Source organism: Euleptes europaea, chromosome 21, assembly GCF_029931775.1.
Source record: "Euleptes europaea isolate rEulEur1 chromosome 21, rEulEur1.hap1, whole genome shotgun sequence".
NCBI lineage: Eukaryota > Metazoa > Chordata > Lepidosauria > Squamata > Sphaerodactylidae > Euleptes > Euleptes europaea.
Genome location: NC_079332.1, coordinates 10,892,621 through 10,917,454, shown reverse-complemented (window position 1 = coordinate 10,917,454; position 24,834 = coordinate 10,892,621). Strand labels below are relative to the sequence as shown.

Here is a 24,834-nt window from a genome sequence, read left to right as displayed (position 1 = left end):
GCCCAGCCCCCACCCCGCAACCCCCGAAGGGACCCGGATGTCAACGAAGGAGGACCGAACCTCCCCCCGCGGCCAGGCTTATATCCGGGCAACCGGGGCTTCTGGGACGTCACCGCGGCGCCGTTGCGTTGCGGAGACGCTCCAAGGCGTCCGGCAGCCAGCTACAGGATCATAGAGACGCGGGAAGAAGCTAGAGCGCCGTTCGAAAGAGCAAAAAAACACAGACGAAAAAAAACCCCTCTCTGAGCGTCGCTCCCAATGCAAAAGTAGACAGGATGTTCCACCGTAGACATGCTAGGGGATAGCGCGTCCCCGCTCCAAGAGGCAAGCCAGAGAACAGTATCGCTGCAATCTGACCTTCCGGTTGAAAAGGGGAATGCCTCTACACACACACACACATCAAGCTGCTGTGTGTTCAATCAGACCTTTGGTCCATCAAAGCCAGTATTGTCTACTCAGACTGGTAGCGGCTCTCCAGGGTCTCAGGCGGAGGTCTTCCACATCACCTTCTTGCCTGGTCCCTTTAACTGGAGAGGCGGGGGATTGAACCTGGGACCTTCTGCATGCCAAGCAGAGGCTCTAGCACTGAGCCACGGCCCCTCTCCATGGCTCTTCAGGGTCTCAGGCAGGGGTCTTTCACATCACCTACTTGCCTGGTCCCTTTAACAGGAGATGCCGGGGACTGAACCTGGGACCCTTCTGCATGCCAAGCAGAGGCTCTACCACTGAGCCATGGCCCCTCTCCATGGCTCTCCAGGGTCTCAGGAAGGGGTCTTCCACATCACCTCCTTGCCTGGTCCCTTTAACAGGAGATGCCGGGGATTGAACCGGGGACCCTTCCGCGTGCCAAGCAGAGGCTCCGCCACTGAGCCACAGCCCCTCCCCTCTATGAGAGGCAAGCACCATTTGGGCTTTCCATGAAGAAACCCGTATTTTTGTATTGGGGAAACTAGAGAGGACGCTTCAGTTCCATTTTAGACGAGATGCGTCGACAGCAGGGGTTGCCAGCTCTGGGTCGGGAAGCACCTGGAGATTTTGGGGGTGGAGCCTGGCGTGGGTGGAGTTTGGGGAAGGGACCTCAGCAAGATATGATGCCACAGAGTCCACCCTCCAAAGGAGCCATTTTCTCCAGGGGAACTAATCACTGCCATCTGGAGATCAGTTGCAATTCCGGGAGATCTCCAGGGCCCACCTGGAGGTTGGCCACCCTCCCCTCCCACGCAGAGCTGCTGTAGGGTTGCTAGCTCTGGGTGTGGAAATACCTGGAGATGTTGGGGGTGGAGTCTGAGGAGAGGGGGTTTGGAGAGGGGAGGGGATTCAATGCCATAAAGTCCCATTGCCAAAGCGACCATTTTCTCCAGACGAACTGATCTCTATCGGCTGGAGATTAGTTGTAATAGCGGGAACTCTCCAGCCGCCACCTGGAGTTTGGCAACCCTAGTCTACAGGCCATCGCGGCAATGCTAGATTAGATTGGCCAGTGTTCTGACTTGGTAGAAAGGCGGGCTCACATGTTGACATAAAATGAAAACGGGCACCGTTTGCTCCTTGAGGAAAGGTGCTATAAAAAGCAAGGTTATTACTCCTCTGCCTTTTATACTGTTGTCACATGGTGTCAGATTTTCCAGAATTGCCTCAGCATGATTCTTCTAGCAGCCCACACCCATGTACAGTCAACATGCTGTCCTGGTGCCAGCAAAACTCATAATCAAGCCACATACACAGTGCCTCAAACTAGGTTTTAAAACGGACTTCCTCTTCTCCTCTAAGAGCCAAGATCACGATGGGTAGCTGTGTTAGTCTGTCTGTAGCAGTAGAAAAAAGCAAGAGTCCACTAGCACCTTAAAGACTAACAACATCTCTGGCAGGGCATGAGCTTTTGTGAGCCACAACTGCTGTGGCTCACGAAACTCATACCCTGCCAGAAATGTTAGTCTTTAAGGTGCTACTGGACTCTTGCTTTTTTTTCTAAGAGTAAAGTCTGCATTTCAGAAACACAACAGTTAAGGAAATCCAAACTATCAGATAAATCAATATTAACGTTTCATGACACAATAATGGCCATGGGGAATCCCCCCGCCAAGAATATAACAATTCAGTATCATTTATCAAACTGGTGGCCAAGCTTTACTACCCTAAATGGCCCAGGCTGGCCTGATCTTGTCAGATCTCAGAAGCTAAGCAGGGTTAACCCTTGTTAGTACTTGGATGGGAGACCACCAAGGAAGTCCAGGGTCGCTATGCAGAGAAAAGCAATGGCAAAACTACCTCTCTGGATGTTTCTTGCCTTGAAAACCCTCTGAGTTACCATAAATCCGCTGCGATTTGACAGCACTTTTTACTACTAAGATTTCAGCTGCAATTATTTATGAGATTTTATCTTACTTTAATCTGGTGATGCTTTATGAATATTAACAAAGAAGGCTTCTTCTTAATAGAGGGTGTATGAAGTAATGGTAACAGAGCGTTGCCAAAACAAATCGGGAAGGAAGAGCCAGATGAGAGAGTAGGAAATGCTACAGATCTACAAACTAGTTTGTGGTCATTAACTTATATTGCCAATATAAAACGTATAGTTACATAAAGATGTTCCTGGTTGGGTGAGATACAAAAGTTATATGATGTTGTACCACTAGGGTTGCCAACTCCCTCTTCATTCATCTCCAGCTATTACCTGGAGGTTGGCAACCCTATGTTCCACAGAAACACAATAAGGCCTTGGTGTTTCTTCTTTGTTCTGCAGCCCCATTGTGTCCCTAGCCCATTTTGATCCCATCTTCCTTTAAGGAACTCAGAGAACTCAGAGTATATACCTAATTCTGGGCTTAAAGGTAAAGGTCCCCTGTGCAAGCACCGGGTCATTCCTGACCCATGGGGTGATGTCACATCCTGACGTTTCCTAGGCAGACTTGTTTACCATTTGGTTTGCCAGTGCCTTCCCCAGTCTTCCTCCCTTTACCCCCAGCAAGCTGGGTACTCATTTTACCAACCTTGGAAGGATGGAAGGCTGAGTCAACCTTGAACCGGCGAACTGAAACCAACTTCCATTGGGATCGAACTCAGATCATGACCAGAGCTTGGACTGCAGTACTGCAGCTTACCACTCTGTGCCACGGGGCTCCTGGGCTTAGACTAGCTTTAACTCTGCGTAGGATTGCACTGTGAGCTGGACAGACCAGTGGTCTGACTCAGTGTTTAGGCAACTCCCTATGTACAAGTTGGGACTCAAAAGATCCACGCTCACATTTTGAGAGACACTCTTCTAACCGCAGCAACAGTGTGGTTGCGTGACGTAAGGAAGACTTTATCCCCTCCCCTGCCATGGGTGTATCCGTTGTTTCATCAGAACAACAAAAGATCAATTAATAGGCAAGTCCTAAAGCTTCTGTAAAACACTATGTAGTAATCTGAGCTACTTACCCTTTCATTATTAGCTGTAATCCTGAGTTCATGCCCTTAGAAGTCTGACAATTCCACACAACTTGCCTGTCGTTTTGAGATCTGTTACTTCTAGATGCTTCTGACAAGCGATGAATAATTCAGCACAGTAGTGAAAACAAGCCGTGAAAATTAGTCTGATTTGTGGGGTCCATAAAAACATTACCCTGCAAGTAATGTTTGAAATATTAAGACCAGAAAATATACATATTCGTTAGGATTGCCATGTGTGTGTATGAGGGGAGCACGGTTTCTAAGCAGTAATTCCAGGAGAACTCCATGCCGCACTTGCAGGTTGGCATCCGTTAATAGCCACATTATAGTTTCTCCTTATTTTAGTGCAGTCCTATGCTGTTAGTCCAATCTGAATTAGATTACCGCAGGTTCCATTGAGGGGTTCCAAATGATGCATTCCAAACAAAAGAGCCGTTAAAGTAAACCTTTATTAAAAGCTTGAGCTGAGAAGTTCGCCTAGTCTGAGTAGCAACTTGAAAACAAGGGAAGTCCTGCTAAGTTCGTTATGCATAGAGCTGTTATAGTTTTAATGACATCACAGCCTTACTAGGGGAGAAAATATATATAATTCAATTAGACATAAGCAAGGATTGGCATGTACATGCAATTTAGAAATTGTATCTAGCTTCCCGAAGCTGCAGGGAGGGTTAGTAAAATTTCTACTCTGTACTCCCTTATCAGCGCTCAAGGACGGAGGCCTTGTCTTCTTTAGTAATTAAATCTTTTTAGAAAAGCAAAGCCAGCAGAAACACTGACAGGGTACATAGGTTCATTTTTTTAGCCAGAGAGGAACCCTGCAGAAAATAAAGATGGTCCCGCTTATGTTAACTTAAAATTCACTCACAGCGGCCAGCTGTCATGAGAACTGTTTTCTTTTTAATTGGATATCGACATTGGGATGGCCCTAGGGAGACCGTAGAACATACTTTGCTGTATTGTTGTTGTTGGGATCATCGGAGGCGAACATATTTAGGGCAACTCCGACTGTATACATTTTATACCTCCCCGCAAAGTTTAATTCAATGGTTGTTATTTGGTACCGATAAAAGAATCCCTTTATCGGTGGCTAAATTTTTGCGGGCGGTAATTAAAGGTAAAAAGGGTTAATTTAGGGGATTATATTGGCGTGATGCTGCTTGTGGCCTTTTGACCAGGAAGTACAACACTAGACTATAATAATATTATATACCATGTTCACTACGAATTTCTATCAAACATGACAGTAATGTACAGAAACTAAAACATTCATACAATGTTGTGTAAGCAATTGCACAGGACTCAACCTTCCAACAAAGGTAAAGGCAAACCCGAGAGTTCAACAGGTAAGTCAACAAGAGCACAGGACCCAACCTTCCAACAAAGGTAAAGGCAAACCCGAGAGACACTGTCCTTCAGTGTTACTCCTCTGAAGATGCCTGCCACAGCTGCTGGCGAAACGTCAGGAAAGAAAATACCAAGACCACGGTCACACAGCCAGGATCACCTACAAGAACCAATTAACTCGGACAGTGAAAGCCTTCGACAATATTGCAAACCCGAGAGTTCAACAGGTAAGTCAACAAGGTTGACTTACCTGTTGAGCTCTCAGATTTGCCTTCACCTTTGTTGGAAGGTTGGTTTTTGTGCAATTGCTTATATAATATTGTAGGAATACTTTAGTTTCTATACATTACGGCCATGTTTGATAGAAATTCGTAGTGAATCTAGTATGTAATAATATTATAGCCTACTGTTGTATTTTTTTTTGTTACAGTTTGAACAACGCTGATTTTGCTTGTGGCGTTTGACCTATAATGAAACCATAGCTGTGGCACACCTGGTCCCAAAAAAGGCGGGAAGCTGACAGAACGACACGAAACCCTCCCCCAATACGCTTCTGACTGGGTTAGTAGCACAAAGATGACGGATTATTGGTGCGACTCGGTGGCGAAAAGGGCCGGTGATGGGCACGTCAGACGAAGATTGCCGAACGGCGGAAGTTGCCGAACGCGAAGAGCCGAGTCTTCCCGAAGCCGCGGTTTAAAAAAAAAAAAAAAAAAGGCAGCTCGAACTTCGCCGAACGCTTCCGAGCCCCGAACCGAGGAAACGAAGGGGAAACCCGAAGGCGGTGTCGGGTTTTCCCGAAGCTCTTCCGAGCTGAACCGCAAGGGAGGGGGAAGCCGAAGACGTGACGAGCGGGGCCGAAAGTTCGGCACGCTACGACCGGACCTGGTGTGTGGGGGGGGGAAGAGAGAGAGCAACCGAGCTCTTCCGAAGATTCCCGAACGCGGTGGGAGGAGACTCGGGAGGCGAGCCTTCCCGAAGCCCCTCGGGCGAGCGTCGAAGCCAGCCTTGCGATCCCAAAGCGGCCGTCAGGGAGGGGAGCGAGCGAGCGCGAGGCCGGATGTGAGCGGAGCGGCCACTTCCTGTTTCCTTGCACCTCGCGCTTTTGGGTGGTGGCCGTTGCCTCGCCGTTGATAACCGTTTCTCTCCCCCACCCCACCCCCAACATTTAAAGAGGAAGAAGCGGAGGCGGCCGCGGACCCTCCCCGCCTTTTCCCCCGCCGCGTCGCCGAGCTTTGCGGGGGGCTCCTCGGCCCCACCCGGGAGACCAACAGGAGGAGGCCCCGAGAACCGGCAACGAAGCAGCGGCCGCCGCCCCGATGCAGGCCATCAAGTGTGTGGTGGTGGGAGACGGGTAAGGAAGGCCTGCCGCGCCGACGCCTCCCCCTCCTCCCCAAATCACAACCCTCCCTCCGCGCCCGGGCTGGGAAGCTTCCCCTCCGGGCCTCGATCCCTCCCTGTATACCCGTGGTTGGTAATCACGGCTTGGTTCAGTTCCCCGAGTGCCTGGCCTACCTCGCAAAGTTGCTGTGTTGAAAAAAGGGAAGAGTGGGGGGGGACCCCCGCGCGCTAAATTACTTTGTCGGAAGGGGTGGGCAAAAATAAAATAAAACCCAGCTTTCTTAGCGTGTAATGTAATTATTTGTAAACAAGTGTGATTGAGTTCCGTAAATGTACAGCTGGTATACATTTTTTTTTGGGGGGGGGGCTCAAAACTGACATGCTTCAGTTATCAAGAATATGTTCAAAGATGTGTGTGCTACATTTGCTCCCTCTCACTTTTTTCTGTGCTGGGCATAAAAACCTGTAGGAGCCTTTATTTAGAGGATTTATATAACTCCTTCTCCCTCTTCCCTCCTCCCTTTCTTTTTGACAGCTTTTAAGACGGGTAGCAACAATAATTGCAATAAAAAAACGGTAATCTGTTCCCGTAATTAAGAAGGCATCATTACATCTGATAAGGTAGAACCCGGGTGTGCAACCTCCGAGCTACACCAGAAGCCTGTTTTAGATAGCTCTGGTTTTGCAGTTGGCGAATTAAATTCATTTTCTGCCGCACAGTCCTGTTGCGGGCTTACTCCAGTGTAAATCGGTGGATTTTGGTTTTTTTATGGTCGGCACAGATTGGTGTAAGTCTGTGTAGGATTGTAGTGGTAACATGGCTACCGTCTCTAAAATCTCCCAATAGAAGATGAAGTAGATTCCCCTCTTATCTTGAATTCTTTGGAGGTATATCAGTGCTGGTATTTGAATGGGAGTCCTCCAAGGAATACCAGGGTTGAATATGCAGGCAATGGTAAAACCAACTCTGTTAGTCTCTTGCCTTGAAAACCCCATCAACTTGACAGCACTTTACACACACACACGAGCTGGGGGGGGGGGAACTAAGGCTAATTTTTTTTTAAGTTGTGAATATTTGTGTTGTGTAGGCCATTCAGAATGGTTTTATTTGAGAGTTTTTAGTTTAAAATGTCTGGGAGCCCTGGCTCTGTGGAGACAGTTTATTGGTTTTCAGGAGGTTGGTGTCGGATCCTTTAATTTCTGTTCTGTAAATCTACTTGGTCTTGTTTGAGTGGGGGTGGGGGAAAGGCTATGTAGAAATATGTATTTCTGCAAAAGAATATTACACAGACAATAGGTCCATACCTTTTCCAATAAAACTCTCCCCTCAAGTGAAAAGGTAGTGTTTCTCCTCACCCTCCCGCATTCGCACAGTGAGATCTCCGATTCCGGTCTGTTTCAGTTTGGTCTCTCCAGTTTACTTGCTATTCATTTATATTTGTTTAGTGTTCTGTGGGTTTTTTAAAAAATTATTTTTATTTACTAAACTTACATCCTGCTTTTCTGCCCTTACAAGGGTGCCAAGGTACAATTTAAAACGTACAAGATAATCTTAGAAGAAGTTATTGAATAGCATCGAACTCTCATAAAATGCTAAATACTTCCGTTCTGGAAGCCTCATCTTGTGCATGGCTAATTTATAACTAGGTTTTTCTTTACGACATGGGCGTTTGCTCCCAAATGGGTGTGCATGGGGTTGTAGTTCAAGCCTTCCACTATTGCTGGTTTTGTTTTCTTTCCTCGCCCTGCCCCCGAGATCTCAATTGATCCCAATATGTGCTTTCTTCCTTCAAAATGGAGTGCCTGATAATTCCGGAAACACTGTCTTAAACACACCCTGCTTGTATTATTGCTGAGAAAAATATAGGACAATGTTGGGGCAAATGTTGTTATGAGGGCAGACCCAGCCCTCAAGGTTCACCCAGCAAGCACTCTTGTTGAGGGTAGCCTCCAGCTATTTGGTATAATGCTACAGGTTCCTGCCTCTCGGTTGACTCACACCAGAGGCAAGGACATAGGCTGGGATGGGCAATGCATAAACTTGCCAGTGGTGGAAAAGGTGCAGATGGAAACTTGGTGTGTTCGCTTCTGCCCAAGTCAACAGGAGCCCCAAGACTGGGCTGCATTTAGTGTGGAGAGACTTGCTCTTCGGCTTGAGGGTATGTTGTGCAAACCTCTGCACTGTCCGGGCGATCAGCCATTAAGGCCCAACTTATCAAGGGTTGAACTGACCCATATAGATTCTGGTAAGGTATATAGAGCCGTTAAGCAGATGGGATGTCACTTTCAAAATAAGGCAGTTAACTTAGGGGCTTCATGTTTGTTGTTGACAGCAGGAGGCTCTTGTGGCTTTGGCACAGAATCTGTGCTCCATTTTGTGGTTAACAAAGGAAAGTCACTTCCGGAAGCTGGGGAGAAACTGTTCAGGGCTGCAGTGCTAAGCATCTTTGCAAGGAACAACGTCCCACGGGCCTCGGTGTGCCTTGTAGTCCAGTCCTAAGTATGTGTACTAGGAAGTAGTAATGAAGATAATGCTTTCTTAGCGTGTAATGTAATTATTTGTAAACAAGTCTGATTGTGTTCCCTAAACGTACAGCTGGTATACATTTTCAGATTTTTTGATGCACAAAACTTTCATGCTTCTGGCTTCAGTTATCAAGAACGTGCTCAAAGATGTGCGTGCTACATTTGCTCCCTCTGACTTCTTTCTGTGCTCAGTGAACAAGCGTTGAGGGGCCCTGGTCATCATCTGACCGTCACTTTTTTTCTCTCTACTGGGTGTCACAGATCAGGGGAGCATTGCAGGCCATCTGGAAAACAAGTCTGGTTTTATGCAGCTAGAGGTTTTTTTTTTTTTTGAAGGAGAAACAAATATCCCTGTGTTGTCTGAGTATAACTGGGCAACAGAACGAATGTGTGTAGCTTCTCTGAGAATGACAGATATAGCCCCAAAAGCCATCACGGCCGTCTCTGGTTGGGGCTTCGAATTACTGAGTCTTGTTTATGAGTTCTCCGGAGGTTTGATTGAGACCAGAACTGTTCAAATTAATTTTAAGCAGTGTCAGGTTACACAATGAACAGACGTGCTTAACGGTGCGAGTAATGTGATAGGCACATTTCAAGTAACTCCAAGAACACTGATGAAAATATAAGCTGTGGAAAAATCAATGTTATGTGCAAAATAGTGTTTTAAAATAAGTTAGGAATGTTGATGACGATTCTCACATTTTTTAGCCCATCTTTCCTCTAAGGAGCGTAGGATGATATTCCCTCCCCACTTCATTTTCTCCTTATTGTGATCCTAGGCAGTAGGTTGGCTGGCAGTCCAAGGTTATCTTAGTGAGATTTATGGCCGGAGGAGCTGAAAGGAGAACTCCTTGGGCCTAGTCTGTCCTTCTAACCATTCGACAATCCCAAAACCATTTTTAAGTGGATATATTTTATAGGAGAGAGGAGAAGACCGAAACCTACTTATTGTTAAAATTAGCAATCTTGTTATTAAAAAGGATGCCTCAGTCAGGGCTGTAGGGTTAAAACCATGACATACTTACCTAACGATGGTCAGGCTTTGCGTAGTTCTTTTACATTTTTAATAAGAGAAAGTTGCTAGCAGTTTCTCGAGAGAGGAATCGGCTTTAGGCCTTTTTTTGCCTCTCTTCATATACTTGGAATGAGTAGCTATGAATGCTGAATTATTATTATTTTTTAGCCGAGTATCTGTGCGGAGAGCTTTCTGATTCATAAGGCAGAGAGCCAGCGAGCTGAGAAGGCAGGAAGCCTGGGGTGGGGGAATTCTGTAGTGGAGGCCTCTGGGACTTGTTTATTCTTGTTGGCATTTCCTTGTTAGTTTTTGTGGACCTGCCTGACTTGCGCAACGTGGGCACTGGGGGAGGCGGCTTCCTTTATCCTTTTGAGCTTGACTTGCCATCTTATGGTATTTCTTTCCAGGACTGCTTTGAGTGGCCTCTGTAAGGCTTGGGGCTGGAGGGGGAAATGGGAGAACTGTAGGCAGGGAGATGTTGGTGGTTCAAGTAGCTTAGTAGAAGGCGAAAAGATCTGATTAGACAAACCTGCAGTACATGGTCTTAAGGCTGCACCATATCCCATTTGGAGTGGGAGAGAGCCAGCGTGGTGTAGTGGTTAAGAGCGGTGGATTGGAGCGGTGGAGTCTGATCTGGAGAACCGGGTTTGATTCCCTACTCCTCCACATGAGCGGCGGAGACTAATCTGGTGAACTGGATTGGTTTCCCCACTCCTACACACGAAGCCAGCTGGGTGACCTTGGGCTAGTCACAGTTCTCTCAGCCCCATCTACCTCACAGGGCATCTGTTGTGGGGAAGGGAAGGTGATTGTAAGCTGGTTTGATTCTGCCTTAAGTGGTAGAGAAAGTCAGCATATAAAAACCAACTCTTCTTCTTCTTATCTCTGATTTTCACCATGAGAACCCTGTGAGGCGGCTTCCGCTGGGAAGGCATTCTGTTCTCCAAGGATTCCAAGTTGAACAGATGTACCTGGCAGTGCTTGAGTTCGGTACAGAAGTTCATTATGTTTGGTGCTTAGCTGGTGGCGTTCATCTTCCAAGTGCTTTGCAGGCACCAGCAGTCACAGGATAGCTGCAACACAATTATCTAATTGGGGTGGGGGGTTAGGCAAACGAAAGGATCTCTTTGACCTGGATCTGGGATTACAAGTTGGATGTTTCAGACAGCTCCGCCTGTAAATAGTTAGCCGGTCTTCTGAAGTACTCTGCATGCTTCCTCATTCTTTAGCTGATACTGCCACTGTTGTAAAACCAAACAACTTTCCAAAACTCCCCGAAAGGGTGCAACTTCATGTTCTTCATATGATTTTGCGGAAGGGTGTGCATGGATGTCTAAAACAAATGGCAGAACATCATAAAGGAAATGGGAGGCAACCAATGAGGCCCCAAGAAGAGAACCCGGAGCAGGATTTTTCCACTTAGGTGAAATCTTGAGCCTACAAGAATGTTGGTACGAGGAAGAATTGGGCTGACCCAAGAGCAAAACAAATGTTTATCTGGTGTGCAGACATCCATGAAGTCTAGAAGTGGATAGCAATACCTGAATTCTCTTGCTGCTTTTTCAGCTGTGTTTCATATATATCTATAGCACTTCACATTGAGCAAAACAGAAAGATTCTATATCTTCACATCAGCTTGGTGAGGACGGCTCGATTGAAAGGTAGAATCTTGACTAATGCCTCTGAGTGAAGGCAGTTTGAACATGCCAATCGAGAATGTGGTAGGAGAGGCTGTGGCTCAGTGGCAGAGCATCTGCGTGGCATGCAGAAGGTCCCAGGTTCAATCCCTGGCATCTCCAGTTAAAGGGAGTAGGTGATGTGAAAGACCCTGCCTGAGACCCTGGAGAGCCGCTGCCAGTCTGAGTAGACAATACTGACTTTGATGGACCAAGGGTCTGATTCAGTAGAAGGCGGCTTAATGTGTTCATGTGTACAGCCTTTCCCGGTTTGTGCCACTATATTTCAATAGCACTCAGTTTATTAAACTCCTTGCCCATAGAAAGCAAGCCTGTTAGGGCAGAGGGTAGACTATGAACCCCTTTCCCCTGGCCTGCTAGCTTTCTGTGGGTAGGGATATTTTTCACAGGGAGCACTTAATCATCTTTGTAGGCACCTAGGAGGTTGGATCTGCCTATAGCCTATGTTAGGTCCAGAAATCAGGTTTAGATGTGCAGTGAGGAATAGGAAGCTTTTCTTGATTGATCGCATCTGAAGTACATTAAATACTAATGGATCAGTCTTCCTGCAAATGGCAAAAAAGGATATTCTATGTGGATAGATTCTTACCTGGATGTCTGTCTTTCCTCTTCACAGTGCTGTAGGTAAAACATGCCTACTCATCAGTTACACAACCAATGCATTTCCTGGAGAATACATACCCACTGTGTAAGTACTAGCTTTTAACTTTTTCTAGCACTCTTCAGTGTCTACAGGACTGCACAATTCTTGACTTCATTGCCGAGCAGGGTTTTTAGTTTAGTTGGGGCTCTTCCTGCTCCCCCCCCCACCAAGCACCCGTCTCCTGTGTCTTATTGTTGGCCATAAATCTTTTATCAACAAAGGTGACTTGCTCAAGGCGAACTGCGTAGGAGCCAGTTTAAATGCTGAAGTGGGTGGCACCTAAATGGTACCTTTAGTTTCCTTTTAGAGCCTTTTATGCAATTGTTTGAGAAGCTCACACTGAAAGTCCTCCTGAGCATGCAGAGCTAGATGCGTGGCATTTTGGCTCCTTGCTGTTGCTGGAGGTGTACATCTAAAACATGTGCCCCGTGACGCAGAGAGGTAAGCTGCAGTACTGCAGTCAAAGCTCTGCTCACGACAGGAGTTCAATCCCAACGGAAGTCAGGTTCAGGTAGCCGGCTCAAGGTCGACTCAGCCTTCCATCCTTCTGAGGTTGGTAAAATGAGTACCAAACTTGCTATGAGTAAGGGGAAGGCGATGGCAAACCACCCGGTAAACATAGTCTGCCTAGTAAACGTTGGGATGTGACGACACCCCATGATTCAGTAATAACCCGGTACTTGCACAGGAGACTACCTTTACTTTTTAAGAAAAGTGCCTGTGACAAACACCTTTGAAAATAAAACAGTTCAGTGCATTATATGAATGTGTGCCCGGGGGTGGGTATTGGCTGCTGCTGCTCTGTTGCTTCTATGTGTAGTTGAAAACCATCTTGGCCCCCATGCGTGGTGTAGTGGTTAAGTGTGGTGTAGTGGTCAAGAGCGGTGGTTTGGAATGGTGGAGTCTGATCTGAAGAACTGGGCTTGATTCCCCCACTCCTCCACATGAGCTGCAGAGACTAATCTGGTGAACTGGATTTGTTTCCCCACTCCTACACACGAAGTCAGCTGGGTGACCATGGGCAAGTTGCAGCTCTCTTGGAGCTCTCTCAGTCTCACCTACCTCACCAGGTGTCTGTTGTGGGGAGGGGAAGGAAAGCGATTGTAAGCCGGTTTGAGTCTCCCTTAAGTGGTAGAGAAAGTCGGCATATAAAAACCAACTCTTCTAATTTTGCTTGGTCAACAAGGCAGTTTTTCTGAGTATCTGGGTGCAGTGCTCTGTGTACTGTGTGACACATAGACAGAAGCACACAGGCCACCAGGATTCCACAACAGCATCCTTGAAATGAATGGGAATGGTCAAGAGCAGAGCAGCCATGCTGCACAGCCCGTTTGCTTTATTTTGAGCCACCCTTGTATGACACATAGGCGAGAATCTCTCTCTCTGTCTCTTTCTCTCAAGTGAGATTCAGACAGCTTGAGATTTATGCCAGCGTTTGCCACCAAAACCAGCACGGTTCTAGATGACATGCTAACTTTTCTTTCTCCCCTTGTAGCTTCGACAATTATTCTGCCAATGTGATGGTTGATGGGAAGCCGGTCAACCTGGGCTTGTGGGATACAGCTGGACAAGAGGATTATGACAGACTGCGGCCACTATCCTATCCACAGACAGTAAGCTTTTATTGTGAAAGACTTGACCGCTTGCTTTCCTTTCTTTCTGGCTTCTAACTGCAGGTTGGTAATTATAAGGTGGGAGGGTGGTTCCAGAGAAGAGTCAGATGTGCTGGTTAGGACCCGCACGGCCAGGCAGGAGCAAATGGTGACCCCTGGGTTCCCAGCAGCAGTCCAGGGTTAGTAGCACTGGTGTAAATGGCAGTCCAAAAGAGCAGTTGTTGAGCAAAACCTCCTCAGTAATTGGTGCCTTCTTCCCTAGTCTTGCGTTAGTGCTACAGTACAAAGTCGGCCATGTTGTCAGTTGCCGTCAGGGGAAGCCTAAGAGGCGTCATCTCTAGGGTAAGCCCATACCAAGAATGGTTTCGCATGTGATGATCCCCCCCCTCTGCCAGCGCAGTCTACAGTTCCTTCCACATTCAGCTGCCGGTGCAGAACCGTCACATTTGAACAAGCTGGGTGGGCTGGAATAGGCAGCCTCCGTGAGTTTCCTTTTGGGACAAGGTGATCCCCCGCTGCCGGCCAGCATGAAAGTAACCACCTATTTGGCTGCACAGGACTGTCGTGTCTGAAGGTACCTGGACATTCACAAGCAAGTATTTCTGCAAGACTTCAGTCGGTTTCCATGGGGCTCGTGCAGGCAAAGTGCCCAGTGGATTGTATCTGAATTTCTAACTGTTAATTTGCCAGTGCTATAATTGCCACCTTCCCTAAACGCGACAGCTTTCTGCCTCCTTGCTGCTAAATCACTGTGCTTGCGTTCCGTTTTTAACATGCAGCGATGTTCTAAATCTCTCTTTAACGTCCTCATTCTGTGGAGCTGTTCATCTGTTGCTTGCAAAACGAGCTACTTCCCCGGGAACGCTATTAGATCTTGACGTAGTAGGTTTTGAAGGGTCGGGTTAGTCATTTGCAATGGACCTCAGAGGCTCAATGCGTTGTTCAAAAAGTTCCAGGCAGCTGGTGCCAAGGAATGCTCACGTGAGCGCAGACCCCGAATTTTCCTGAGTACCGTCATGGTTAAATCATAAACCTAGGATGCAGAACAGTTTTCTCAGCAAGCGGAGCCCTGCTAAAAGCCGCCTTTGTTCTGCCTCGCTGTTCAGGCACAGTCTGACACTATCATTGCTAAACACTCCACAGTGTTCATCTTTTCATCGGGGCGCAGAGATGAATTGTGGCAGAGCTGCTCATTTAAATGACAATGCTGGGCAGGGCCGAAACAAGTTCATTTGAAGGACTTTGGATAGATCTGGCATTCTCCATGCGTGCGGCTGGTTGAATAGCCACGTGCTGCTCTTCGGCAAGGGGTGGTGGTGGCTAGGGGTGATTCAGCTTAGCTCTTCAGAACAGAATTTTCCAAAGTTATGGGTTAGGTAGGCAAATGCTTTGAGCTAGTCATTTTTTTTATAAGTGTGCTTAATTCAAGGTTCAAGGTATAAAGCCCATTTCCTCATTCATGCTCTGATCCATCCTGTGAGATTGGTAGGTCACTCTTCATTCCATTGAACTCCCATCCCGAGTGTAGTGTCCAGTCCACTGATGAATAGATGGGATAGTGTGTTGGTTTCAGAGAAAGGGAGCAAGGTTTTATTCTCTTCCTTTCAAACACTATGAAACTGAACTTGTGTTTTTTAACAAAAAGCCACACTATTTTAGTTCTGTGTTCTTTCCTAGCATGGCTCATAAACCATTTAGATTTCCAGTTCTGGGAACTCCATTTCAGCTCCTAATATATACCCCGTGAAACCACAAAACTCTTTTTTTTCCTTCCATTTTGGGCCTGAGACCAAGCAGCTGACAATGACCTGTCCTTGGCTATATTACTGATTCCAAGAGAAGTGCCGGAAGAGCCAGAAAAAAAACAAAAAAAGCGCCTTTTTCCCCAAGAGACTCTAGAGTGAGTGACTCATTTGGGGCAACCACCAAATGATGAGGAAAACACACACCTCAGAACTGCAGTGGAATAAAGCAGTCAGAGGTGTCCCTCCTGTTCTGAGCTCCGACTACCGGCCTGTCCTTAAGCCAAAAACAAATCCAAAGACGAATCCTCTAGTGGCAGAAGAGAGCAGAGGATGAGTCTCTCTCCAAGGATCGGCATTGTTGGAGAGGAGAAGATATGATGAGAGAGACCTAAGCTGCTGTTTTCCCATTATGCAACTAAAATATTAAAGACCCTGCAGTCCTTGCCGAGCAGATGTGTGTTTGTAACTTTTGGGAAGAACACGGCAGCATTTTAGGCCATATGGGATGGAGCAAACGGCTCATGTGCTCCTCGCTTTTGGCAAAGTTTTGCACATTCATTGTACGGCAGTGCAGTCAAACCGCATTGGGTAGAAACCTCTGCATCGTTTTTGCTCTGTTCGTAGTGCTGCTAGTTGGACCATCTCCCACAACTTCAAGTTAACGTGCTTAAACCTTGGAGCGAAGCGACAGATGAAATTCACTGTAAAGCATTCCTAGGATTGTGCCGCTTCAGAATACAAATAGGGGGTGGGGTGCATATACCCGAAGGCATAGAACTGCTAGAAAACAAGGAGCCCCAGGAAATGATTTGAGCTACAGCTTGACAAGCTAGATATCTGCAGACGTGAGAGCAGTTTTGAAGGGCCGTGCTGAACAGATGGGTCTGAAGGGGAAACAGCTGATGTTGTCCCCTTGGAAGTCGCTCGTAACTTTAACTGAAGTTGTTTCATGCTATTACTAGGTTGAAGGAACGAACGGTAAGGATTTAACTCCCAGGGTGAAACGTCAACCTTTCTGCGTATGTAAAACTTTCAACCATTAAGCTCCAAGCTCTTTCATCTCTCCCCCCCCCCCCCGCTTCTGCTCCTGCAGCCAGAAACTGGCACCCTGTTTATTGCCTTCTGGGGCTCAGCAATCCCTTTTTTTAAAAAGCCCGTAACGTTTTGGCAGTCAATAGCCATTGTGTCAGTCCAGACTTTTAATGCGCAAAGCTTGCTTTGGAAGGTTCCAGGTAAATCCTTTGTTCTCCTGTTTGGGATAGGTGAAGGAGCTTGGCTGAGAGCCTGCAGCTTCACCATGCCGGTGCATGCCTAGCTGTTCATTGCAAGCGCTTAGCTTTGGTGGTGTCAAGCTGGTGACCTAACGGAAGGCCTAGAGCCGCAAACAATCAACTAACGCTCCAAAACACCTCTGATTTTTGTCGATGGCTGAACAGTGGGGGGGGGGCTAGAGCAGAAATTGTGCATTTTCCTATCCGACGACATCGGAGAACATCGTTTCACAAGGTGCTGGACATGTGTGGGAGTGGAATGGCAAGTGTCTGCTGCAGCTTTGGCAGGAGTAAAACAACTCTTTTAGCACCTGAGACTAGCCATGCCGGCAGATAACTGCCTAGGAATTAAGGTACCCTAAGTCATGCTTTTACGCCGGCATTTGCAGGCAAGCCAAGTGGCTCAAATGTTCCAGACTGGAGTACCCAGAACCTTTCTGGGTAAAGTGATTTGAAAGAACTTTAAAGCAACCAGTTGAATTTGGCCAACTCCATGTATCCAATTAGGAGGTTCAGCAGTTGTAGCTTGAAAAAGTGGAAACTAGGGTGAGGACTTATGTGTCTGAACATTGTCCAAAAAGGGGAAACCTGCCAGGCATAGTCAGAAAACAGCACCTTCCTATACCCGGTGAATTTTTTCCTGTTTGTTTTAATATGGGAACATTCAGTTATGCTCCTTTTCCCTACCTCTGGTCCAACAACAGCCTGACCACCTAATCTGCCTGTTTGTGTAGACCTGGCTGGGGGCAGGATGTTCACTGAGAGTCGTGCATAGTTTTAGGTGAATTCCCAGTTGCTCTTCTTCCCTGGTTGCTCTCACCTGTTCTCTTCCCCTTGAAACCAACAGTGCCTCTGTTCTAGCCAAAAGCCCCCAAAGTGGTTGATATCTGTTCATGGGAGCATCTGTTGAATCTCACCAAGTTTGAAGGAGCGAAGTTTGCTCACTTTTGCCTAATGGCGAAGATGGGATGTGCCCGTAAATTAAGGGTAGAATCCCAATGTGTTCAACTAGGAAGTGTAAATCCCGTTCAAACACAACAGGGCTTCCAAGAAAGTGGGTTTAAAGTTGAGCTCTGGGTTAAAAGTGCCATGTAATACTATTGGCTTACTGGCATGAAAAGAAGTTCATGTTGAACAGCTGTGTTTTCCAGGTAACACCTTTTACCGCAGCTGGACAGTGGAAAATATGGAGTTGTGCAGGGAGCCGGGTTTCTGGTTTGTGGGTTCCTTCCATTTTCCCAATGGCCCATCTTGAATTCAAAAGAGAGGTGGTTTTGTAGAAGGGTTCCATTTTGCCATTTATGTTCATTATCCATTAGTAAGTGGAAATCTCCATAAGTGGAGCTCCAAGACTGATTGTGTGGGAAAACCTGGAAAAGTATTAAACCTGGAAAAGTGACCGCAGGAGACTGAGCCGCCTTCAAATGCTGTTTTGCAGGATGTGTTCTTAATTTGCTTCTCCCTCGTGAGCCCTGCGTCCTTTGAAAATGTCCGTGCAAAGGTGAGTGGAAATCCAGGGGTCTTTTTTCTTAGGATGCCTTTTGTGGATTTTAAACTGTATTCACAATACCATTAAAAAAAAATAATCCTTGGGTAAAGCAAAATGTTTAGCTGTTGGAAAAGGGGGGGAAGCCCATGTAAACATTCATTAGGCGTTTTGAAATATACACTGTTGGGAATATGTATATCGCAAAGTTGTGCCCCTCGAAAAGTAATACTTTGCTGGAAAAGTACAAATAACTTTTCCTTCAAAATAGAAGTTGGAATGCCACATGTTGACAGTTTAGGCTACACCCCTTTTTCTCCTCCATAAAAATCTAGTTGACCCTCCCTCCCAAGAAACTGTTAGTAAATTTTGCCATTTTATTCTCATTGTGGCAAACGTCATGCTGATTGCCATGTAACTGGCACCCTTGGCACCCAGAAGTGAGATGTTTTGGAAGTGACGCCTGGGCTTCGGAAGATGCTCCCTTTCAGCCGGTCCTCTCTTCGGCTGTTTAGATAAGCTGGGGGCTCCTGGGCAGCGCTCTCTTTGCAGTGGGCTCTGCAAGGATGGGAAGGGGGAACAGAGAGGTTTCTGCCTGCTGGCCGAGCTCTGGAGATCCTGCCAATTGAGCAGCTCCTCGTGGTGAGGGAAGGGGAAGCCTGCTTCGGCCACAGAGCCAAGCCTTCAAAATTCTTCTGTTCCCTTTCCAATGCTCTGCTAGGAGCAGTGGGGAAATGACTCATTCTACAGTTGCTTCCTCCTCGCGCATTGGACGAAAGGTTGTGTGCGGATGTTGGCTGATGCCCAGTATCGCTCTGCAGACAAATGACATGGGGATTTTACGCATGCTCTGTGTCCCCTGCACATGCCCACATGTGATCTTTGCTTCTGTTTCCAGTGGTATCCTGAAGTGCGGCACCATTGCCCCAACACTCCCATCATACTCGTGGGCACCAAACTGGATCTCCGAGATGACAAAGACACCATTGAGAAACTGAAGGAGAAGAAGCTGACTCCCATCACTTACCCACAAGGCCTCGCCATGGCAAAAGAGATCGGTATGCCTTCCTCCCAACCAGCATGGTGCAGTGGTTTGGAGCTGTGGACTCTAATCTGGAGAACCGGGTTTGATTCCCCAGTCGTCCACATAAGCGGCGGAGGCTAATCTGGGTGTTTGGTGTTCTTCGGAGGTTCTACTCTGAGCTGCCTGCCTCTCGTGCCTTGCCGTTGCCTAAGGCTTGCTTGTGTGTCCACAGGTGCGGTGAAATACCTCGAATGCTCAGCACTCACACAGCGAGGCCTCAAGACAGTCTTTGACGAAGCGATCCGAGCGGTCCTCTGCCCCCCTCCCGTAAAGAAGAGGAAGAGAAAGTGCCTGCTGCTGTAATACTGCTGCCCCCCACCCTCCCAAACCTTCTGTGCTTTGCTCAGAACAATGGAGCATTCACATCAATGCCAAGTTCTTCTGTTTAAAAATTAGTTCTCTTCCATTACTTTTTTTTTTTTGAACCAATCATCAGTTTCATGTTCCCCTTTGTCTAAAGGGTTAGATTTATTTTTTCCCTTCTACTAAAGAGATCCTAAAAAAAAGACAAACCTATATGAAAGCCTTATTTCCCCCCCAAGTCCTGTTGCTCAGATTAATCACGTGTTGCCAAATTATCTGCTGATCTGTTGCATTACTGTGCTTTGTCTACAGAGCACAAAACCTGTGTTTGTTTGTTTTTAAAAAATGCACAGGCATCTTTCAAGATAACTAATGTGTGTTAGGAATTTGCAAAACTTTATAGTCCTCTTTTCTCTCAGATAACTAAGCCTTTAGGGAAATGGCTGCCGTTTAACACATTCATCTAACTGATGGTCATTGCATAGCATTCTCTCTCATGCCTGAACCAACGTAATAACTGACGGCACACCAGAGTTCCCTCTTCAGAAACGCTTTCCTGCCCATTCGGGGACCAACGCTCTTTGTGAGATGTGTTCACTTCCTCGGCAGCAGCATATTGTGTGGGAGGGGTGCATCGATCCAGCGAGGCGGGCCCGACAGTATTTTGACTCCTGTGTACAGATCACTTTTACACTACGACATAGTTGAACTGAATAGATTTTTCTGTTGTGTGGAGACAGAGAAAAAACAGTAAAGCGAAACCCTCGCGACAACTAAGCAGCAGCTGAGGGCAGGGTGGTCTTTTCACTTGTCTGCATTTCGCAGTAGGGCATTCATGTACTGCAGTTTCAGACTGGTTGTTTCCCCCTCCCACCCCCTCCACCGGTTCTCACTAGTGGCTTTTTGTTGCAGACTTGCTTCCTATTGAGCAATATAACTTGTTATCTTTAAAATTTTCTGATTATATTTGGTTTGTTTTTTTTTGGTAGGTTAGAACATTTAAGCATAGCCTTGTTCCCCCCCCCCCTTCTTTTCTGCCCCAATATTATACATGCTTTTGAGGAGCTTTTTTTAGTCTTTAAGTGACTTGGTGTAAAAATCATGTGCAGCAGCTTTACCGGTTCCTAGTAATTTTTTTTATACTTTGCCACCTTAATTACCTTTCTTAAATGTCACCATTTGCCAGGTATCCTGACACAGTAACCTTTACTAATTCTGAAGCTGTCCTTTTAACATCACCATGAAATACGTACATCCCGTTTGATCTAGTAACAGTCACTGGGTCTGTGAGGTTCTGTAACCGAGTGCTAACAACGTCCTCGACATCTCAAACGCTGGCAGGAACACTACAATGAACTACAACCTTTCAACTACTAGAACAAAAAAAATATATGGAGTTTGCAAGATTGTGAAGTTTTTACATTTGATCTTTTTGGTAATGCGATTTAGCAGTATGTTTTGCATGTATGACTTAATAAATTCTTGAATCATTCCAGGGGTGAGGCTTACATTTGTAAGAAGCACTTAACTGTAAATGTAGAATTGGACTGTTTCATCTGTCATGCTGTGGCACAAAGCAACGTGAGCCCTGGTGGACATATTCTTCTACTAATAAATCAAACTCTTCACACCGATCTAATGTTGGGCTGCTGGCATAAGCCAGCAGGCTCCTGTGGACAAACAGGAACAGTTCCTCCGTTGCTGGTTGCCCTGCTGGAAAATGGATGATTGGGCTAAGTCGTCGGTCAGGAAGGAGAACGAGACTAATCGCCAGTTGTCTGAGAATGCTACACTTAACTTAGTTGGTGGCTGGCAGTATCTCAGGCATTCCCCACTTCTGCTGATAGCAGTTCACTTGAACACATGAAGCTGCTTCTACTGAATCAGACCCTTGGTCCATCAAAGTCAGTATTGTCTACTCAGACCGGCAGAGGTCTTTCACATCACCTGCTCGCCTGGTCCCTTTAACTGGAGATGCCGGGGATTGAACCTGGGATCTTCTGCATGTCAAGCAGAGGCTCTACCACTGAGCCACAGTCCGTCCCCACTTCTGACTTTGTCCATTCTGTACATAAAAACATGCTGAAAGAGGTGTCGCTTGTGTCTGGATTGCACTCTGTGAAGCATCCATTCAGAGCCTGGAAATCAGCCAAGGTGTCTCACAGCCATTGTTTACACTCCCAGTGTGTCCTACCCCTGGGTGCTTTTTCCTCCGGTGTCCACCATGAGCAGATTTAACATTTCAACTCTTCTCGTTCATCTGTCTGAGAGGGATTTTGCTGTGGTTGTGAAATAGTGAGAGACGGCTTAACCACAAGCAAAGGCAGGTTCTTCTCTGTGGTTACTGAATTATAACGAAGACCAGGGGTCTCTCCAGATGCTGAACTGATGAGGAAAGTTCTTGTCTGCCTTACAAAAATGTCCTATAGGCTCACATGAGATAAATCACAGCAGACTTCTATTACTGTTCTGCTGAGTGCTGCCACTTAGTATGTAAGTTACAGGCTCCTGTACAATGGAACCAGTTTGCCCATCTGGCTGGTCTTAGTGCTGGATTCCTCCTCTTTAAGTGAGCAGCTGTCGCCATGAGTCTGGTAGCCCAGTGTGATCTTGCTCTTTAAACAATGCTTTATTTTCCCACCCTAAAACCCTATTCTAGTCTAGAAAAGAGCAAGAGTCCGGTAGCACCTTAAAGACTGATAAACATTTCTGGCAGGGTATGAGCTTTCGTGAGCCACAGCTCACTTATTCAGCTATATCTGAAGAAGTGAGCCATGGCTCACGAAAGCTCATACCCTGCCGGAAATGTTGTTAGTCTTTAAGGTGCTACTGGACTCTTGCCCTTTTCTTCTGCTACAGTCAGAGGGCTGCCCCTCGTGACCTATTCTAGTCTGTTTCTTTATCGATTCCTTTGATTCCCCCCTTTCAGTTTCCTTCCATGCTTTCCCTAGAAGGCCCCTTGCTCCCTTTGTAGAACCTCTTACAAACTCTGCTCTGCATGGCTAAGAACATGTTACTGATGAGGGGCTTGGTCTGCCCACAGAGGCTCTGACTGGCTTCTACAGCAAGGGCAGCAGTTTTTACAGCACGTGAGCTGCGAGTAGAAGAGGAAGCCGGTGCCTTGAAGTCAGGTTTTCCTCTTTTTTAATGAAAATTAGGACTATCACAGAAAAGGATATATTGCGGGGAGCTGTGTTCAGTAATCAAAAACTTCATCAGGGAGACACCTGTGATACATCAAATGGTCAAGAATACAGGCCAGAAGCGCTTTTAAAAAGAAACTTAGTTTGCTAACCAGTCCAAACGATCCTTCAAGCAGATAAATGGACCATTAAATGCAGAACTGATTCGTGTTCATTGAAACAAAAGTAAAAAAAATAGTTTGGTAACTTGGTTTTAAACAGATTCAAATACATGATGTTCAACGTTTCACAATTGCAGTATAATACCTGTAAGGTGTACTTGTATTAACTTGTATTTTTAAGCATGCAATTTGGTTGCCCCCATCCTCCAGAGTGGATTCAGCAATTTGTCGATAGGTTAACAAAATGCATTTCAATCCCCCAACTGTTCTTTTCATAGTGACTTGCAGCGAAGACAGAAGGCAGTCTAGGGCAGTTCTCTTTATCCCTCTCCAAGTAGTGAAAGCCAGGAAGTATAAATTCCATTATGGGAAACCATTGTGCTTGCACGCAGAATGTTGCAGACAGTTCCAGTTGCAACATCTTGTATTTAATGGCAACATGAAGCCAGATATTAAGCGTATTTACTCAGAAGTTAGTCCCACTTTGTTTCAGTGGAGTTTACTTTCCAGTACGTACACCTAGAATTGCGGCTTACAGTGACCAAAAGGCTTGCATACCTCCCTAGTCCTCAGAAAGTTTAAAGATGTCAGGGGCAGGCAGGGAAGGTTACAGATGTATAGAAAGCAGAAAAATATGGACCGAACAGTGCTCTGGGAAAGCACATTTGTGCTTGCTTATATTTACTAAAACAAGAATTGCTACTAAAAGAACCCAGGAACCAGTATGCGCGGAAGGCTCTAGAAATTTAATAGCCGCTGCTAACCTGGTTAAGTTTGCGCTTGGGACTCAAAATAAATGAGAACATCCAATCCAAGAAGTCTTTCCCTCCCGCCCTGCTGTTCTCCTCTTGCTCCATGGCCCACTGGGAAATATTTTCGCTTGCCTGCCTTTGCAAGGCCTAATCAGCAGTCTGAGATGGCAGACCGGAGTCAAGGAGCCCCCTAAAGACTCAATTTTGTTAGTCTTTAAAGCTCTACTTGGCTCCTGTGAAGTTTTGTTACAACATACGAAGATGGTCGCCAGCACGTTGAATTTAACATCAGGAACTGGTTCCACCATAGACTCCTGGCAAGCTGGGCTAAGTTGGTAATTTACAAGGAATCAGTCAGCTGGTGGAGTTTCGAAAAATAAACCTCTTGGCTATTGTCTGATTGGGGGTACAGTCTGTTCTGCCACCTGCAAGGCGCTGTACACACGCGGAAGGAAGCGGCCTCGGAACAAGTGTCCTGGGTTTCTGCTTACTGGACCAGTTTTTAGTCTTCAGTGGGGTTTAAGAAAAGCAAAACACTTCAGGCTCAGGGTCAGTCCGACTCCTTGCTCTCAAGGTTATCTCTACTGCAGAAAGCTACACGCAGGCTCCTGCCATTTGGAAACCAAATAGGTATTTTTAACTCTTAAATATGCATTCCGCAGGGTCAATAGTGTAAACAAGAGTATCGCATGGGTATCGACCCAGCGTTTTAAGCCCAAGAAAGGCTTCCACAGTACAACCTTCCTTCAGCAGGAAGGAGAATCAAATATTTTTGCAGTTTCCATTATAGTGCAACACTTGAGTGATGAGCACAACCCATCTCTCTCAGCTCCTCCTTCTACCCACCTGTGGGATATATACGTCTTCAACTTAATACTTTGTTTTCCCGGTCACACCTTTCATTTGGGAATTTCCCACTTTGTGATGGGAGACAACGCGAGTTCATCTAGGACAGCCTCTGCCATGTGAGTGGCGGACAAAGGCCTAAAGCTTGGGGACGTCATGGTTACTTACGCCAACCGCCGCCTGTATTCCTCCTCTGCCAAGCTATTCGACTCAGCCGCAACCCTGCCACACCTTTGACGTCACTGGTCGGATTCTTTGCTGCTTCACCTCGAAGTTACCCAGTCAGCTGGGCAAATCCAGAAGTGCCTCCGCCGCATGAGGCATTTGTCATTTCCTAAAATCGTTCAGACACGCCTCCCCCCAGGTTCTAGCTGAGGCATGATTTAAGATTAGTTTACAAAATAGCAGGTCTTGTGAACGCTTGGGTGGGGT

The 24,834-nt window shown here is 46.5% G+C and overlaps 1 protein-coding gene across 1 annotated transcript; it reads left to right on the top strand.

Moving 5' to 3' along the window:
• The first annotated feature begins 6,058 nt into the window (after positions 1 to 6,058).
• RAC1 (Rac family small GTPase 1) lies at positions 6,059 to 19,512 on the top strand. Its single transcript, XM_056866148.1, has 6 exons — positions 6,059 to 6,130; positions 11,972 to 12,043; positions 13,494 to 13,611; positions 18,066 to 18,128; positions 19,012 to 19,171; positions 19,370 to 19,512. Exons 1-6 carry the CDS (start codon positions 6,096 to 6,098, stop codon positions 19,498 to 19,500), a joined length of 579 nt encoding a protein of 192 aa, XP_056722126.1. The 5' UTR covers positions 6,059 to 6,095; the 3' UTR covers positions 19,501 to 19,512.
• The last annotated feature ends 5,322 nt before the right edge of the window (positions 19,513 to 24,834 follow it).